General features: G+C 42.1%; 1 protein-coding gene across 3 annotated transcripts; it reads right to left on the bottom strand.

Annotated features, from left to right (window-relative positions):
- Positions 1-1,317: 1,317 nt before the first annotated feature.
- Positions 1,318-19,058, bottom strand: LOC130577792 (uncharacterized). 3 transcript variants are annotated; one of them, XM_057373379.1, is made up of 3 exons: positions 18,273-19,058; positions 17,628-17,745; positions 1,318-2,662 (listed from the first exon to the last, which is right to left on the bottom strand). In XM_057373379.1, the coding sequence occupies exons 1-3, from the start codon at positions 18,662-18,664 to the stop codon at positions 2,558-2,560; spliced, it is 615 nt and encodes a 204-aa protein (XP_057229362.1). In that variant the 5' UTR covers positions 18,665-19,058; the 3' UTR covers positions 1,318-2,557. The 3 variants fall into 3 exon arrangements, 2 of the variants coding, with proteins under 2 accessions (XP_057229362.1, XP_057229361.1); XR_008965808.1 differs by lacking the exon at positions 1,318-2,662 and having other exon boundaries at positions 15,744-17,774; XM_057373378.1 differs by lacking the exon at positions 1,318-2,662 and having other exon boundaries at positions 15,744-17,745.
- Between the last annotated feature and the right edge of the window lie 6 nt (positions 19,059-19,064).

Genomic DNA, 19,064 nt, shown 5'->3' with positions numbered 1-19,064 from the left:
CTAGATGAATACTCTTTATCATCACAATTTATAGTGAGGAAACTAGGCAGAAAGATCTAAGCTGTGTTTGTTGCTGAAGAGAGGACACTCTTGGAGCAAGGACTGCACTCCAAGAAAGCTTAGGGCTCTGATGGACTTYTTCTCTGGTTTTTAGAAATGGTGCCAGCAGTTAGCCCATCCTTCTGCTTGTGGTTTCCATCCACCAGGTGGACACTGAAAGCAATGATATCAACTGCAGCTTGACCTACTATGATGAATGTCCACCAATAAGACTTTATGTTAAAACATCAGTCTTAAAATTGCCAAAGATGAGAAGCTGACACCTTTCCTTCAGCCATTTTTGCTCCATATGTGGTAACTCCTGGCAAAGGAAAAGGTAAGGTTGGAAGAGATGTCACTGGTTTAAATGCCTCAATAAGAAATCTGTTCTCTGTACCCTTGTTCTGTCAAACTTCATTTCTTTACCTCTACGTGATCAAGGACATCACCTTTGTCCTTGGACTGCTGAGACAAAAGAAAAACAAACCAAAAAAAAAACCAAATTTCACCACTTACGAAATGTAATGATGTAGACCAAAGCAAGAAATACCCTTTCAAAACAGTTTCCTTAAGTCATGGGGRCTGGAAGAAAAGAAATTAGAGCCAGATGTCCTGAACAGAGTGAAATAAATCAGAGGTCCTAAAAATCCTTCCTAAGCACAGAAGAAATTTTTGCTTGGGTAAAACTTTGTGTGTTAGCCCTGATCTGTACTATGTTCCTGGCACAGGTAGATACAACAAAGAATCTCAMCCTTCCACTTTTGTGGGTCATCAGGAGACAAAGGGACTTTGCCAAATTTTGTGTGTGTGTGTGTGTGTCTGTCCTATTTGGAACTATTAACATATCATTACTTAGTATAACTTTTAAGGTCCRTTTTCCAGGACCTCTCTAAAGATCTTCTGGGTAATACCCATAACAAAGGCCTGTATTTTTTTCTGTAATGCTACTAGATTAATCTAACCTGCTGATTGTCATCAAGAGAAAATGTGCTCCGCAGCCAACACATATATGTCAAAATTAGCATAAAGGATTTYCCCCCTCACATATTAAAAAGTGGTTTTGTGACAGGTAACCAAAAAATGTGATTTGAACCAAATATTTTCTGCACCTGTGTTCAGYAACATTTGTATTTGATTGATTTGAATCGGAATGAGAAATAAAGATGTGTATATGTTGTTGTAAAGTATATTCATGGATACAAAGTGCCATGTAATAAAAAATAGAAATATGTTATATAACCTTGTCCAATAATATTGTAGCCAGAACTCAAAGGCGCTAAGAGCTTGAATGTAAAAATAACCRTGGATGAGATTAATAAAAATCATATGCATTATAAAAACCACTAACAGATAGATAACAGCTGATTATGCACATACTGAAAACTTACACTCCCTATTTCAGATATCTATAGTTAAAATAACCATTGTATCTAGCAGCCCTTTTCATACAGTGTTTGCATTCCATATATGCATTTACTTATGTAAATACAGTCTGATTGTCAGTTGTGTGTCACCAATTTCATTAAATGCTGCCCTCTAACATGAATCCACTTGATATATTTGCAAAAGAAGGAAGAAACAATCCCACTGTGCATATATATATATATACATATGTATACATAAAAAGCATGCATGTTCTGTTCTTGTTCCTCTTTCCTGCTGAACTTGTTTGGATGCTCATCTGGCAGTGCTGATCTGCACTGTTCACATCAACAAAGGAATTGAAGATGCTGTAAACAGACAGTGGGATTGTTCTAGACTTCAGCTCTACAAATATTTGGGTTCAGAACTGTAGAATCACAAACACAGCTTAAAATTAATAAAAACTGAGCTCTTTATCAAAGATCACAAGCAATTTAGTGAGAGTATCTCATCATACCCTATACTAAAGGTACCAACTCTGCCAGCTCTGCAGTGATAGAGACAAAAATGGGAGAAGATTCCTATTTCCAGTGGCCTTTTCTGGATGAGCTGGGTTGGCAYGATGCTCCTGGAGTTAGTTATTTTCATGACTGTGGCTTGGAGCACTGCACACACGTGAGTCCCATGCTATTCTGTGTACAGTGTGGCTGCCAAATTTAGATATTCCCTAAGTTGCAGAACAAGAACATCTGCTTCCTATTTCTACATTTGTGGCCTGGTTGAAATAGAAGGATTTCACATTTGCGTTGTGCTGTGTTCACACCCCAACCTGTAATCAAAAGGCTGAGCGYTGTAAAAAAAGCACGGCACAAAAATCCTCCACAGCTGCCAAATTCATAAACACAAGAGCTGTTCCAACGATGTTATTTTTTAAACATTTCGCAAAAATTAAATTAGGAAAATGTTATTCGTTACCCCCTGGAGTAAGATTTCGCGGCACGTTATTATACTCTGAAGTAGTTACCACTTTGTTACTGATCCGGGTTGGTGAAACAGCACTCCAGCCTTGATTCCCTGGGCTTAGGTAACCGAGCAGTGAGTGGAAACCTGCGAGTCTTCTATTCAGTTTGGTAAACACGGTCTTGTCTGTCACTTCTCATTGTTCCTCTTCAAAGTACAGTCGCCACCTTATCTGGCAACAGCTTTCTTCAAGAGTACTGCTCATGTGAAATAATCTTTCACCACCGAGGCCAGCATTTCCCTAACACAAGAAGAAACATTTATCTTGCTGTTAATGGTTAATTAATTTTGAAAATGTATATTACAACACAATGAAAAAAAGAGAGAAAAAAAAGCCAGGCTGGACAATGGAGCAAAATGTCTCTTCCTCAAATTGACTCCTATTTAGTTCTTCCAATGTCATCCAAAACACAGATAACTTTTCTTTCATGAATTGTTCTCCTGAATGATTTATACATGTTGTGTTATCTGAAGCCCTTTCCAGATCCCCTGTGGTTTCAGCCAGCCATCAGCTGCATAATTGTTAATTTTAACACTATAAAAGGTTCTGATGCCGAGGAGATAAAGCGTCGGAGGAAGAATTAATTGAAATGTATCTTCCAATCACACTGGTTCCCYACTTCCAGTTCCACAAAAATTATACATTGGATTTGAGGTTAAAATAAATTTACATTTGTGCTACCCATAAAGCTTTTGGACTAGTAGAAAATAGATAAGTTAATTGTTTCTAAAACCCATAAAGGGTTTATCCTGAGAATAATTCAGGGCAGTCTCCTGTTCATAGCCCACAGCACCGTGAGCAGCCAGATAGAGGATTCTTCCCAAGCTACTGCAGACATAATTGGTCAGGAGACATGTGACAGGAGTCTTTTACAACAGCAGGTGATAGACTGACAGAAAAGGAGCTCAAGCTCCACCAATATTTAATCTGGATATTAAACACTCTATGCTTCCCAGAGCTACTAACACTTTTTTTTTTCTCCAATGTTTACTCTGCCTGTAYGCTTCAAGTGAAGTATTGTAAAGTAAAGCTACCAGGTTTTGATTCTTTCATTTACATTTTTATCATAAATATACACAAAATGTGCAAAATTAGTTTGAATGGCTATTAGGAGGAATATAGTCAGGGCATATGAAGTCCGAAATCATGGGATTCATATTTAATTTACAGTTAGATGACTGTAAAAGGCCATCCTCATTTAGCTGTGGCCCCAAAATAGATTACATCTCAGTTAAGCCTTTGTTTATCACTATTATYAAATGTCTTTTGCCACACTCTTTAGAAATGGGCTGAAATGTATATTTGGTGTGTGCAGGGGAAACTAAAAAGTGSCAGCAAGGTCTGATGCTTTGCTTCTTCACTCTCTGTTCAGCTATATCAGAGCACCAGGTCCCCACCTGTAAAAAAACCAGTTCAGACCTAGCACAGGGGGAAAAAAATGGAGCAGTTTTCATCTCAGAATTCAGCAAATATTTGTCCACACAATAAARACACTGCATTTCTGCCGTGAGGAGGTACAGTGTAAAAACAGCAACAAACTGAGATAAAGGGGGACTCGGAGAAGCTGAGAGGGAAGGCTTGCACAGCACCTGCCCACACTATCCTTGGATTTAGTCCACCTCTTGAGTCCTACTTTCACGAATAACAAATTCAATAAACACAGTGTAAGAAAAGACCCATATTAGAATCTGCTTTATGCTAAGATGTATCAACACTTGGAGAACATTTTATTGCTGAGTAAAATAYTCAGTATTTTCCCTCACTATTATGCCTCTTACAGGAAATAACAGCATGTTAGTTATTTCAAGTCACAGAGCAAATGCAAGGATTATACATCTTAYATTTTAGGACACAAAGACACAGCTCTCCAAAGCAAACAAGGATGCCAACTGAGCTGAGAACATTTTTAGATATTACACAGCATATTGTATTAAGAACATAAGAGTGTCATCAAAAGCTCTCCTCAGCAAAGCTTGAATAGGGCAAATGGGGCCAAAAATGGGCAAACTTTCGTCATGATGAATCACGGAAAATAATTCCCATTTCTCAACAATCCACRTCTCTAATTGCATTTTCTGTATAAGCTGGAAGTAGGTAGGTAGAACTGTAGGCAGAATTATAATGCAGCAACAGAGCACCAATGATTTTTAAAGCCTGGGATACTGGGTATTTAATTTTGCTTTTAAATCCATACTGTGGTGGGCACTTATGCACACAATGGAAAAGGAGACATGTCCCAATCAGTTTATAAGATAGTATGAGGAAAATGTGTAATAGAGCAACCAGATAGATATAAATAGAATAATACAAAGAAATCTAATCTGCTGCAAAGCTATAATTCAATCCTCCTGCAACACAAGTGCAAAGCTAAACAGGCTTATGAATAGCACAAGAATCCATATAGCCAAAATTGTATAGCCTATGTCATCAAATCAAAAACCTTGAATTATTCCTTATCACCGCTATTTCATTTTAATAAAGGAAAAAAATCTAATGACTATGTCAAGAAATAAGCATTATTAAATTATAATTTTGTACTGAGCATATATGGGGAATGATAAGATTTACATGCTCCCTTTCTACTCTCCCTTTCTCCTCCCTTCTAATCCTTTCTATTTTTCTCTCCCTATGTTTATGTGTTCGTGTTAGAGGCAGGGAAAAATTAAAATTGGATATGGGAGGTAAATTCCAGCCTTATATCATGCACAATTCTCCTGATTTCAGTAGGGATTTGTCTCATATCTTTTGACCTGAACACTTCATTTAAGTTCAGGGTCTTGAGATTTTTTTTCCCTTGGAAAGAGGAATTTCAAATGGAATCAGATCTCTCTGATAAATCCTCTTTATTTACAATGACTTTATGAAGTCCCAGTTCCCTGAGCTCAGGAAAATTCAAGTATTCAGCTCAAAGACTTCCTTCTTTCTTCTTTTTCTAATGGCCACAATCTTTTTATTTCTTGCAGGCTCTACCTCATTTTTCTTTATTTATTCTTGCAAGGGTTTTTCTTTCCCTCTTCTAGACACAGAGATATGCATACACTTCCTGTCCTATTAAAAGCAAGCCAGCCAAACCCCTCTGCTACCCCATCCAACCTGAGCAGCCCATGGGTGTACCACGGCTTTGAACAGTAAGATATGCTATAGTCTTGGGAGGAGGTCGCTCTCATTTCATGAAACAGATTAACTGTTCCTTACAAATACATTAAAGGAAGGCAGTGGCTACRCCCGTAGCTTCAATGGCATTTCACCCAACCCACAACACAAGGAATGGAACTCAGAACAGGGCATAGTCTAAGATGTGAGAGACTAGCGAGTGCCATCAGGGATGCAGAACAAGTATTTTTACATAATTGGCATTGTATGTGACAGTTTGGAGAACTAAACATTATTCAATCCAAGTAAAGGCCATCGTCTGCAAATGAGCCTGGAGAGATCATTGACAGAAATGCTCCTGACTGTGCTCTGTTTCTCTGGAGTGGCTGATCAGGTGCTCTACCTCGGGCCCTTGCCACAGCCATTGCTCCATGGCTGGTGCAAGAAACAGCCACTGGGACAATTATYGTGTGGAGCCACACCTGGGAGGACCAGGAAGGACAGCAGGAACTTCAATCAGGAGTAAATACCTGGGCTTTGTCTAACTGGGGACAGTTGAGAAAAATGTCTTGAAATACTTGAGGCTGTAATACGAATCCACATAAAATACCTTTCATTAAACCCTCATGTGGACACTATCTTTCATTTTCCAGAAGCAACTCCTATGGAGTTTCATGTTGAAGGTGAAGGATTAAACATCAGTGAAATCAAGACATTACACTTGATTTACTTGACTTACCTGTGCAAAAGTTTCAAAAACCTCAACTCTGTGCTTTTGTTTGCACTCTCTTAATGTCCTGTATGAATACATAGCCATTTTTTCCAATTTTCCTAATTTTTTTAAAGGTTGTATTCAAGATCAAAGTGATTTCTTCATGGACACAAGTAGGTGTTATGGACAGGTTTATCTTGCTGAGGTAGAGAACCTGTTTTAATTGTCTGTCCTTGACAGCTAATGGTTCCAGCTCGGTTTTGGGTGTCACTGATAAGGACTGTAGTGCCRCTTACATATCTGTGCTTCTTAAATTTGTTGTCATTTTTATTGAGGCAAATGATCTTGGCACACTATTTGTGGTTTCATCAATGAGAGAGACAATGAGAGAAATTGTCGACAAAGATAAACAAATGTGGTGCCAGGGATTGCTCTGCAGAAATTCGCCAGCTCAGCGGGGATCTGTTCTAATTTGTCGGACACATAGGCTATCAATGAAACTCAATCATTAAGATATGTGAAGTTAYAGCAATTTTCCTGCAACAGGTTTCAATTCTGTGGATAAGTGTGTTCCTCTCYGCTGTGCTCCTTTAATCCTGGAAAGTGTCTAGGAGAGTCAAGAAGAGCCAGAARCTCAGAAGTGCTCATGGATCAGATGACTTTGAAGAGCCTTGTGAGGACCTCATGGGAAGAGAGGTGTGGTAAGCTGCGCATCACGAGTTTGGGTGTGACTACAATGTGACCTGGAGCTTTGGAGATGTGTTTGTGAGGAAGGTGAAGAATGATATTAGGGGAGCTTCATTCTCCATGCTCCCAGCTGGTCCTGCATATCTACCCACAAAAACAACCAGCCAGAGACATGTGAACTAGCAAGGGCGAGCAGGGATGGAAAGGAGCGTCCCTGGACCTTTTACCTGTGCCACCACTGCCTCTGCTGGCTAGTGATCCTACTGCACTGGAACCTCTCCTGCCAGTCTGCTGGGTGAGAGAAACTCTGCTTGGGACTGGGATGGATGAAGAAGTCATACAAGTATTTTTCTTCTTTGCTTCCAGAGGTAAAAGAAAACCTTCAGGTTCCATTCATACCTTGTTGATACTCCAGGCCAGATCCCACTGACTGACAAAGCCTGTTACAGGCAGCTCTGTAATGGTCTTAGACATTGATAATTACTGATAAATCAGCTTAAAACATCTTTCCCTGATACTCGATTGTCATAAGTAAACATAGTACACAAACAAACTGCCAGTAAAGGCAGATCTATGCCAAGTCCTTCTGATTTTGAAATACTATTTGTTGGCTGCAGAGCAAAAGAAGAAAGGCTCCCTTCCACCCACCGTGGCAGCTGTGAAACTGTGATCAGCAGGGCTGCTGAGGGTAGTGAGCAGCTTAGAGAGCCTCTGGCCATGGTGTTTCTATCTCAAAGGAGAACTTCATGGTAATTTTTATTTCAGCCCAGCATTACCCTGTCTAAGAGAGTAAAAGYGGTGCCTTCTTGTGTGAATTTCATCCACTGGCACACAGGGTGAGGTTTCACAAGTGGGTTATGCTGATCTCAGACTGTGCTGCTRCTGATAGGCAAGGTCCCGTGTTTCTCTCTGCATTCACCTTTCCACTGCTGCTCATTCATCAGTGTTAGCAACCAAATGTGTGTTTGTGTGACTGGTGAAAACTTGTGGTTTTTTCCTCTTTGGGGTGGTTATTTTTCAGCTGGGTCAGTCAACCAGTCTGACCACGGTTTTCAGTGCTGGTGCAGAGAAGGAGGAGAGTGGTTCTGAAAAGAAGGCTCTGGGAGTATGTGTCTTCAAATTATATTATGGGCATCCTTCWGGGATGTATTAGATCCTTTTCGGGCAATGATGATTTTTTTGAAAAGGGGCTTCCAGTTTCAACCCTGATGCTGCTCTCTTTGAACCCAAGAGCCTGGAGAGATACTGTCTAAAATTTCTATGGGTGGGTTGGAGGCAGGCCCATTCAGCGAGGCATCCCCGCTGATACCATTTTGAAATTCATTTTGTTATTTACCTCCTCTCCTATCTGCCAGGACTGAGATTTGTTGCATAACTCAACAAGGCTTGTTTTTGCAGGTTTTTGCTGGATGAAAAGGAGCAATAGCTGACTGCCATGGAAAAGTCCTGGCTGTGAGGTTCTTGGTGAGACAGGGAAGGGGGACTAACTCCTGTCCCGATGTTTTATCCAACCTGTGAATTTTGTCCAGCCAGCCATAGACTGGGACCAACTTTGTATTTGAATTAGACCAATTTAAATAAATAATCATTAAAAGAACAACAATCACTTGAGCTCTGGTTCCCAACCAATGCAGAAATGAGTTTGTTATCTACACAGAACTATCTGGTTGGGYTGTTTGTGTCAGCTGAATATAATACCTAGCAAGTTCACACCCAGCTATTTACATCTCTAAGTTAGGATCCAGGAGCATGTAAACTAGACAGAAATCATGTTTCAATTAACTGTGCTTAGATTCCTCACCAGAGAAAACAGAGGGTAAGATACATGGATAAGAAAAGTGAAATTTTATTGTTTCATTTTATCTCTAAATACCTGTAACAGATCACATACCCACTGAATTATTTCCGATTTATTGTTAGAATAATCACATGTGCAAAAATGCACTGAGAATAAACTTTGAGTGTGTTTTTTATTGTTAAATCTTCTCATATCCCAGATTCCCCATCGTGTTCAGTCCTGTGTAGATAGTTACAGTAATGATCTTTTATTAACTTGGCTGAAATAACTGCCATGACTCTCAATGATGACATTAGTGCTTAGGTATTTGTATGTCTAAGCACTTACATAAGTAATCATATCACAATGTCAAATTATTGTACTTATTATTTTGCAAATGCTACAACTGCCACCTCCTGTTAAACACAAAAAGAAAAAGAAAGAGAAAAAGAAAAATGTCAGAGTGCCTGAAGGAGTCTTCTCGGTTTTAATTTATTAGTTTGTTCTAAACTCTCTGTGCTGTGAGCCAAAATAAACTAATTGTATCTACACTTTGAGGTGAACCTCTCCTGTTAAACTCATCTCTGCCTATAAGAAAATAAAAAAAAAAATCCATAAGCATACCTGTGCTTGAAGGAATCATACTAACACATATGGCAGGAAAGGTTTATACATTTTGAGTGTTTCCATGGTAGGAACTGCAAGTTCAACTGTCTGCTTACCATTAAGGCAACCAGCCAGGCGATTGCACAGGGAGAGAGGAAAAGGGGCTGGCAACAAAGTAGTTTCATGAACTGGYCTTCTAGCTGGGAAGGCTGGAACTCAACAGTGAAGTCACAAAAGATTTATTTTGGGCAATCTGATGCCTATGCCCAGTGATCCTGGGAGGCAGTTTGGGAGAGCCCATGTACTTCAGCAGGCTTTGAGTGAAGTCTTTAGAGAAGAAAGTATGCTTTCTGTTTTTACTCCAAAATCACATAGTTTCTTACGGCAAACTATTTCTTGTTTTCTATCTACCTATCAMACACATAACATTTGGGGGGAAAATTGTAATAATCATATTCTAGAAAATGCAAATATTAATGCTGATGTGGATTTTATGAAGGAGTCTTATGTTCTATCTATCCATATAATGACCAGGAGAAGAAAAGGACACCAGTATCACATTTCCCATGAGACAACAGGAACATTTCTCTCCCTTTTACTTCATAGGGTCATACTTTGTGTTTGTGATTTCATTAATTATGTTTAAAAGTATTGCTCCCCTGAAATATAACGGCTTTATTGCTGTTTTTAACAGGGTCACTATTTCAAAGGAAGAAAGAGAAAGCACAAGGTGTTATGCTGGTCAAASACAAGTACTGCTATTGCTTTGTTGAACAGCAATATTATCACATCTAATAGATATACCTGAAGCATTTTTATAGGATTACAATAAGAGGAGATTATTCATTAATTCTCTTTTTATTTTTCCTATATAACATTTAATAACTTTGTTAAATCACTTTGCAAAAGAAGGGCTTAACACATATTTTAAGAAAAGTTTTTTTGGGTGAAAAGAAATATAATATCTTGTGGCTGAGATATTGAATTATAGAATGGTTTGGGTTGGAAGGGGCTTTAAAACTCATCTAGTTGTAAGCCCACTGTCATGGATAAGAACGCCACCTACTAGATCAGGGCCCCAAAGATGTGCTTCTGGTGTCTCTGATATAACAAAAGGAAGATATGGCACTCCTGACAATTCAGCAAAAGACCATGGCTAGGCCATCCACAAGATCTCATTTTAGGTCTTGTCATCTCTGGTTGGTTTTGTTACACAAAATGTGCACAGGAGCAATTCCTTGTGGGATAAYGTACACCATAGCACATCGTCTACACCATTGGAACTGCCAATCATCCCACATTCTCACAGTGTTTGTGAGGTGGTTTGTGCACTTTTTTTCCTCTGAAGGATATTTTCCAGTTWTTTTCCTTCTTTTATCCTAAGTTTGCCGTGCACATGGGCACTCAGCATTGAGGAGCTATGTGGTCATCTTCACATAGCAGCTTACTCCATGGAAATTTGTTCAGGTAACTCCTRGTGCAGCAGGACGGGGCTTCATTTGGAAAATGGAGTAAAGACCCAGATGAATCCAAGAAAATGGAACTTTATATAGTCTTTGTTCTAGCCATTGTTTAACCATCCTACTTGGAAAACGGTTGAAGCATTAAAAAACTGGAGGGGGTGAACAAGAAACAATACAACAATCTGTTTCTATCATAAAGAATAAATGTGCTTTGGGCTGATTCCATTCAGAGTGTACAGATATTTTCAAGGAATTTAGGGCATAATATCCCATTGAATCTCCTTGAGGGAATTAAAATCAATGGAAATTAGGCACCCTCATACTTTGAAAGATCTGCATTCWATTCTTCTTGTGTCTTTCAGAAGATCCAAGTCTGAATTATTTACTTTCTGGGCAAATGAGCAYTTTGGCATGATCTTCTTCATACTCTATAAACAACATCTGATAATATGTAAGAAAAAGTTGACAAGAGAATTGAATACCAAAAGAACTTCTTCTGAAAATTTTGATTTTATTTTASCCACTGAAATGAAATGGCATCTCCAGGAATGCTGCAAAACTCCTTGCTCTTTTATAAGTCTCTTTCTTCATGTACGTTCTGCTCTCTTATTCTTTCTACACAATCAGTAATAAAAGTCAGACTCTCAATAACACTAACAAAAACCACCTTTCTTTTTTATATCAGTGAACCTCACATGGGAGAATATTATGGAAGAAATTTAAATGTCTGTAGAGGATTACAAACTTCCCTGCACATTACCAGCAAAGATACCCTAAACAAATTTCATACACCAAGAGTYAAATTTGTCACTGATTTGGTACCCTATTGATAATTTTTTGCCAATGCTATCTATCAGTGATGACCTTTCCTTTTTTTCATGYGATTCAAATAACTTGCACTGAAATTTCATATAAATGACAGTACAATTAATGATTAAATTGAATATTCCAATTACAGATCTAGGGAATGCAGTTGGAAGAGAAAACTCATATAGTAATGATGCAGAAAATGTACTTTCAACAGAGATCTGAAACACAATAGAAAAGTGAGAAAGTGGGGAAAAAACAGTAAAGTCATGTCAGTAACAGGACTTCTCACAGACAGTGACAAAACTGTGCTGAGAAGAAAGAGAAGGCCAGAACCAGCTAAACCAGAGAGTAAAACAGAACATGATGTCAGTGGAAGACATGCTCACATWGGGTCCTTTTGGCAATGCTCACACAGGGGAGGAGCACTGGTGCTGATCACGTGKGGGTAGGAGAGGAATGGCGAGTTTGCAGGCTGTGAACCAGCAGGATGTGTGGGCTCAGAAGAGTGGAAAAGATTACATGAAGAACTAAGTGAAAACTGATTCTTCCCATGTCACATATCCATACAAAGAGGAGCAGAAGAAAACTGTCCTAGGGTTTTGTCACTCTTGACAAGYTGGTCTCACCTGTTCTTAACATCCTTTGGTGTTCCCATTGCTTCTCCAGGCAGAAGCAGGCTCTGCAGATCCATACTCACTATTTGAAGCTTATATTTTTCCAGGATTTAACTGGAATTCACATCTTAAGCTCATTATGTCTTGTTTATCCCCACAAACATAATTTAATCCTCTCATCTTGGCATTTAGCTTTTATACCCCTAAAGACCAGTTCCTTCTCCTCTCCAGATTAAGTAACAATGTTGTTTTCAATCTTTACTTGTATATCTGTGTATATAGCACATTTTTAGACCTCTGATCAGTCTTGCTGCATTCTGTCCACTGAATTTGTATTTTTCTTGAAGTCTAGCACTGCACAACATATTCCATGAGACGCTTTTATGATGCTGACAAATTAAAAGACCTCAATCTTTCAGAACTCTCAGCAGTAGTAGTGTGTTAGCTTAGTAGGAGATGATTATACAAACCTGGCAAGTGTTTATAGAGATAAGTTATTCAAAATAATAGCTTACTTTTTAAAGTGAGAGAAAAATCTAAATTTGGAGGTGAAAAAAATAGTCTAGCAATTATTACTATTGAAACTGCACACTTAAGTAAAGTTTTTTTGKTTTTTTTTAATTGAGGCRATGCTCACCACAATAAGATTAAATTGTTCAACTGACTTTGGAAAATTAGAATAGTTTCCATTCGATGTCCATGCCAAGGGAAGCCATTACRTATCCTACTGTGGAGAGTGAGAAGTTTATGGTGAGGATGATGTAAGGCCTAGCAAAATCCCAAAACCTGTGTTAAGGATGAAGGCCAGGCAACCATTGACTCACTGGTCCTTGGGTTTTTACTACTCATGCCTATGGTCACAGAACACCCACAAAGTAGAGCTACTCCTTACCAGTGGAACACTCATGCAGTGGCAGAAGTGCCTTTTCCTTCCACCAGAAAAGATCATCCTGGAGAACCTAAAATAAGTGGATGCAACAAGTGGAATGGTCAATGGTGTTTTGTCTGAATCAAAAGCACTAAATATAATCCATTTTATGCTATTGGGGTCTAGCTGATTTAGTTTGAGCTGGAGTCTTTGGAGACCACACTCCCAAGAGCAGATGAAGAATATCTGATGATTTAGTCTCATCTGACTGCTCCTCAATGGAAACCAGAGAATGGAGGGAGCAAGTGAAGAGATTTGCTTGGAAAGCTGTGGCACCATTGATCTAAGCTAAAAATGCAGGTGCAGGTACTAATGTAGGTGTGGTGTGTAGGTGCAGTTACCCTCTGTGTTTAACTCCTCTGATCACYAGATCTGGCTTGTGACCACTAACGTTGAACTTTCCTGAGTGACATTTTGATTCCTCCTAACAAATGGAATGCAGAAACTGCCCATTCTTACAAACAGAAAAACAAGACACTGATCATAAAGAAGCAAAGGCCATGAGTTTAAATCCAAAGAGATATAGATTCTTTCCATTATGGGCCTCCACTCCCTAGTTGTTTGTAGTCAACTAAAAAGTCATTATAATCAGAAGGCAAAGAGAAAAAATTTRTGCTCAACTCTTCTTCGGAGGGGAATGGACCAAACTCTGATCATGTTTCTAGCCTCCTTTTGTACACTTACAAATCCTGAAATGCCAAAATGTCAAAAGCTTCCAAACCACAGCCTTATCCTCTGACATCTAAGACCTYGTCTTCAAAATTGCTTAGATTTTTTTAGGACCTGTCTAGCACCCATAACTAGCAAAACAACCTTTTGTGTACAGTTATGAATGAACCTTGAACAAAACTAGACTGGTCATTGAAATGTATTAACTCCAGGAAAAACATCCTCTATGACTGCTGGACAGCCCTGAGAAGTGAAATGAGATGATTTTTGTCACTGTAGAATTTTGATTGAATTTAAATGCAAAAGTCTTCAGAGATTTTATGTATATAAAGAAGATTGTAGTAGAAGACACCAAAAAGCAAGGCTCACCTCTCCTGATGGGGAACTATAAAAYCATACCATACTTTCATACAAAGCACTGACACCACAACGATAARGTCCATTCCTTTGGAAAAAGGAAGTATGAGTGCTGCTCAGCCTTTGAAGAAAAAAAATAGAGGAGACTACCGAAACAGGGAAACCTGGACTCTAGAGACAGCATCCAGTCTCCATCCATAGGAGCTCTGATTTCATCATGTGAGGCAGGGGAAGCTTACATATCTGTATTACTTGACGAGTTTCCAGTAGCTCCTCGTGCTGGGTAGGTATTTAGCTGCCCTTTCTGGAACATCTAAGCCTGTCCAGGAACTCTGCCATGAGACTTGTTCTCGCCTTCACTTCCCCAGACAGCAACTAGCATGTAACCACACAAACATCATCTCTTTTTTGTTCTGAGATTTCCTTGGCTGTTCCTTGTGCTTCTGATCATCCTTCCCAGGCAGCAAAGCCACTGCAAGGCTAACAGGATTAAGAAGCAGCAAAAAATTGACTCATTGAAGTACATGAAAATAGCTTGCCTTACAAATGGAGTGCATACCGATTAGATAAAGATTATCTAGTCTCTTAGCAAAATCAAATAGGCTGAATTTTAAAGTTTTCTTTACTTTTATAAGTAGTAAGGACCCCATCACCACCTTCTGATCAGAACTGCCATCAATGATTGTGTGAGATCTGGGTCTGGTGTTCTTGCTARAGCAACCCCAGTATCCTGAGGCACAGACATACATCGGATTTTGCTTTTAAAGTAATACACATTAAATCACAGAACATATTCAACTCTTACCAAAATCATAACATTTAATTTTCAAAAAAGTACAGGACTTCTCTATGCTTCCCAAACTAGTAAAAACTTTGTTAATTCTCTTCTAACTTAAAATAGCAAACCCAGTAAACCAATGTTTTTATTATAAAAAGTTTACTCTCCAGCTGAGCATTTGAGTGCCAAGTTCCATCCAGAATCACACTTTCACAGCCAAATTAGAAACTATAAACTTAGAAACCAGTGTTTTATAATAGAATCCTTTGCCAGACACTTCACTAGAGCTTGGGCTACCAGCTGCTCTAATAATATGTGAATGTTATTGAAAAATAATAATACCGAGCATTTGGAAGCACTCTGTAAAAGCAAATGAATGACTTTAGCRTATTATGCACAATAAAGAGCTCACGGGGTAAAACTCCCTTTTCACTACAGGTGTATTGGACTTCGCGAGAGGAAAAAGACTTAGGAGCGCTCACAAACCTGCCAAGCTCCATACAAGCACAACGATCAGCCTGCCAACTTGTTGGTGTGCTTAAGATTCGAGCCTGCCCAGCAACYTGGGACAGCTGAAAGTGATGTGGAATCGGTGACTGATACCCTACACGAAGAAAAATGTCAGCTTTCAAAGTCGGTGGATGGAAACGCTTCAGTGCACAAAGGGAGCCGTGAAAACGCGATGTGGCTCTGCCAATGCCGGGGAGTGCTGGGGCTGCCGAGCCCGTGAATCAGCTTTTCAATTGGGAGGCACGGCGAGGCGGAGATCGCTATCGGGATAACCACTGTTCTTCAACTTCTTTTTATCTCTTTGATTCGCTACCTGATTGTTAGGCTCAAATAAAAATTAGGAGGAAATGAGCTTGCTTCCTMGAAACTCACTTTAAATTCGTCTTTAAAAAAGCACGAGAAATTAGATGTTTGGTCAGAATTTGAGAAATCGGGCAGTATTTGGAGTGGGTGTAGTTACACCTACTATAAGCAAGCCGACAGAATTAACACACGGGTTATCGAGAAGATAGTCTAACCCCCCCTTTAATATTTCTAAAAGCGCTCTGATCTTGCGTGATGGAATATAGCATTGCATTCTGGAAAGTCCTGTTTAGCCTTCCTGTGATAAAGCATCTGCTCGGGTTTTTGTTCCCCCCCACAATCACCCCTCCCTTCACCCCCTCCCCCGGTAGCAGAAGGAAAGATCGCGCCCTTGAATTTGCATGCGCCAGGAATTGACAGGTCAAAGGCAAGTAAATCACATTATACACGACTGTATTGTTATTGTATCGATAACAACACATTATCAGAACAATTAACACACTCGCGCAACTACGCGGAGATCACAGCAGCGGTTTAACAAAAATCCAGATAAGTAACTAAACTCCGATAAAGCCTTCCCTTTTTGTGTTTGGGGATTTGAAGGCTTTCCGAGAGAGTGTCTGTGCCTCTGCGTGTGTGTGTGTGTGTCTCTGTGTGTGTGTCTGTGTGTACGAGGGGTGTGCAGGCAGCCGCTCCGCGCCGCACCGCGRCCGCGGAAATCCCCGCGGGAAGAGCAGCCTCCTCCCCTGCGCCGTGCCTGCCTCAAACCGGGGGAGACCTGGGACCCTCCGGTCGTTCCTAACACGAATTCAACCTTGCTCCAAGCGGAGCTGATAAGAGTTTCCATCGCTTGGTGCAAACTATCTTGAAAGCAGATTACTAGGGAAAGGCAGACCCCCTGTCACTACCAGCGTCGCTGAAATAACCACGGGTGRTTGTTTTAGTAGTCAGTGGTTGCCGCAAACCTTAGGTGAGGGGAGGGGGAAAGMTCTTTGAAAAGGAGACCTTCGAATAAAGTATTTCATTTATGACTAGAAAAATAGACTTGAGCCAGTACTGAGCCATTGAGAGATTTCAGCCTGTGAAAGCCTGTTGTACAATAATTTATGACCAATAAATTCTTATTACCATTTTCASTATTTGGTGACAGAAACACGCGAAGATGAACCCATGGGTTTGCAAATGGTGACATTTTCGGAAGATACTCCATGAGCTGAGGCATCTTCTCTGCTGGTAGTTATGCAAGTGCTTCTTTTTAAGATCAGTTTACCTGTACGTGACTCTGCGGGGACCTGCGARTTGGTGGTTGCACTGTTCTCATACAGATGGTGACCACTCACCTAGGAACCTCCCCGAGCCCCGTGTCGACAGCCGTGGCCCTTCCCCACGGTTTCTGTGGCACAGGTGCCCTGTCAGCCGGCACTCTGCTTTGCCATTTGCGCAGATGCAGAGCAGCAGCCCGGCGGAAGAAGCAGCCTTGGCGCGGCAGCACCCAGGAAGGACCCACGGGCAGGGGTCATAATGGGGGCATTCACCCGTGTAGGAATTGTCAGTGGGGGTTTTACCCATGTGCCTGCCTTGAGAGCTTCACGCGGCTCTGTCGCGACACCGGACCACCACCACACGCTGCTCTCGTCGATGGGTTCGGGGTCACAAGGAGGGGGAGTGGGGTTGTGAGGGAAGCAGCTTGGKAGGAAAAAGTGGGGAAAGAGCCTCGCTGGAAACGAGCCCACTGRGGCCCCCACTCTGCTCTCCGCGGGCGCTGGCAGGAGCGGGGCCGGGAGCCTTCCGGAGCCGGGGGTGCCACTGGTGGTGGCATCAGTGAGTCGTTGCTGCTTCTCCCTGCCCACTCTCCCTCTCCGCCCCGATCCCAGTCCAGAAATGCTACTGATTCTCACCCTGCTCATGGCTGCGGCCGGGAACGAATCACGCTCTTGCCTTCCCCTGAGCTGACTTAATCCGGGCGCTATCCCGCTGGCGCGGCGCGAGGGGAAGTCGCTCAAGCTGGCATCCGATCTGTGCGAAGAGAGACAGGGGATGAGTCCCTAAAAGTCAAACACAAYAATGCTACATGTGATTGAGAGATACAGGAAGAGAGTTTCCCTAGACAAGCGGGGCGGTGCGGGGTTACCCAGTTGAAAATATTGGCTATTCATCCCAAAACGGGAATGCGCTGGCCGATGGGGTGATAACCCGATCTCCAGGGCAGAGTTATCTGCGTCGGGATTAGCTCCTCCTGATGGGGGTCCCACCTTCGAGAAACCCCATTTCCCCGCCAACCCTGTACACCAGCCAGCGCCGGTAGATATCTTAATCTCTGCGTTTTGACAACCGACGGGTACTTTTTTTTTCACGGCTAACTGAATTGTGAGAGGTCAAGCTTTGGCAAGGTGGCTTCGGAGATTGAGAGAATTACGTTTAAACAGTAGTATATGGGTCATAAAACACGAAACGGGAGAAGACGCGGTTTACGGAGGAGCTGCTCGGTATTTTAGAGGGCACTGTGGCCGTGACAGGCTGCCGCGGGACCCGGGCGGTCTCACCGTCGGGGAGAGCGCCGGGACCACACTCCGGTGGAAGGTGGGCGCTCGGATTCTCTCCAAACATCCCGAYATCGAAGTAGCTGCGGCTGGTGGTGGCGGGCAGAGGAACGGTGCGGCGGCAAAGGAAGGTGCGAAGCCCAGCGGCTGGAGCGGGGGACCGGGAGGATAGAGCGGGCTCCGCGGAGAGGAACCCAGACGAGACGACAGCGGGCGGCGTGACAAAGAAGTCCCTGAGGCGAGCGGACATCACTCCCCCTCCCGACCCCGCGCGATGTCCCAGCCGTCCGCCTGGACCCTGTGGCGCGTCTGGCGTGGGGCTCGGTGGCGCTCCCGGAGGGGCTGAGACCCCACGCGTGCATCGCACCCGGTAAGCCCGGTTCCGGCTTTGCCATAAAAGGGCGGTGGAGCCGTCCCGGGCAAAGCCTAGCCTGATTGCCGGCACGAGAAAGAGTTAATGGTTTATTGGAGTCGGCGCTTCCACATACCACAGGGGTAAGTCAAAACCGACCCGCCGAAGCACAAACAAGGCGAGCAAGTTCACCCTGACTGACAGGCGGCCGGTGAGGAACACGGTCGGACAGCTCGGGCTGGGGGCACCGTGAAGCGGCGTCCCGACCGGCCAGGAAAACACGCGTGGATTTTTTGGGGGTGTCCGCTGCCCGCACCCAGGGATGTTCTCCGGGGCGGCAGCCGCTTCCCAGGGCGAGGAAAACCCCAAAACAACCCAAAACATTCCGCATGCGCGCCTCCTGTCCCTCCCCGCGCTGCCGGGCCCGCCAAAGGGGCGTGGCT

Source organism: Malurus melanocephalus, unplaced genomic scaffold (genome assembly GCF_030028575.1).
Source record: "Malurus melanocephalus ecotype Western Australia unplaced genomic scaffold, MMel_1.1 scaffold_195, whole genome shotgun sequence".
Classification (NCBI taxonomy): domain Eukaryota; kingdom Metazoa; phylum Chordata; class Aves; order Passeriformes; family Maluridae; genus Malurus; species Malurus melanocephalus.
The sequence above is the reverse complement of the archived record's forward strand: the minus strand, read 5'-3'. Positions and strand labels throughout refer to the sequence as shown.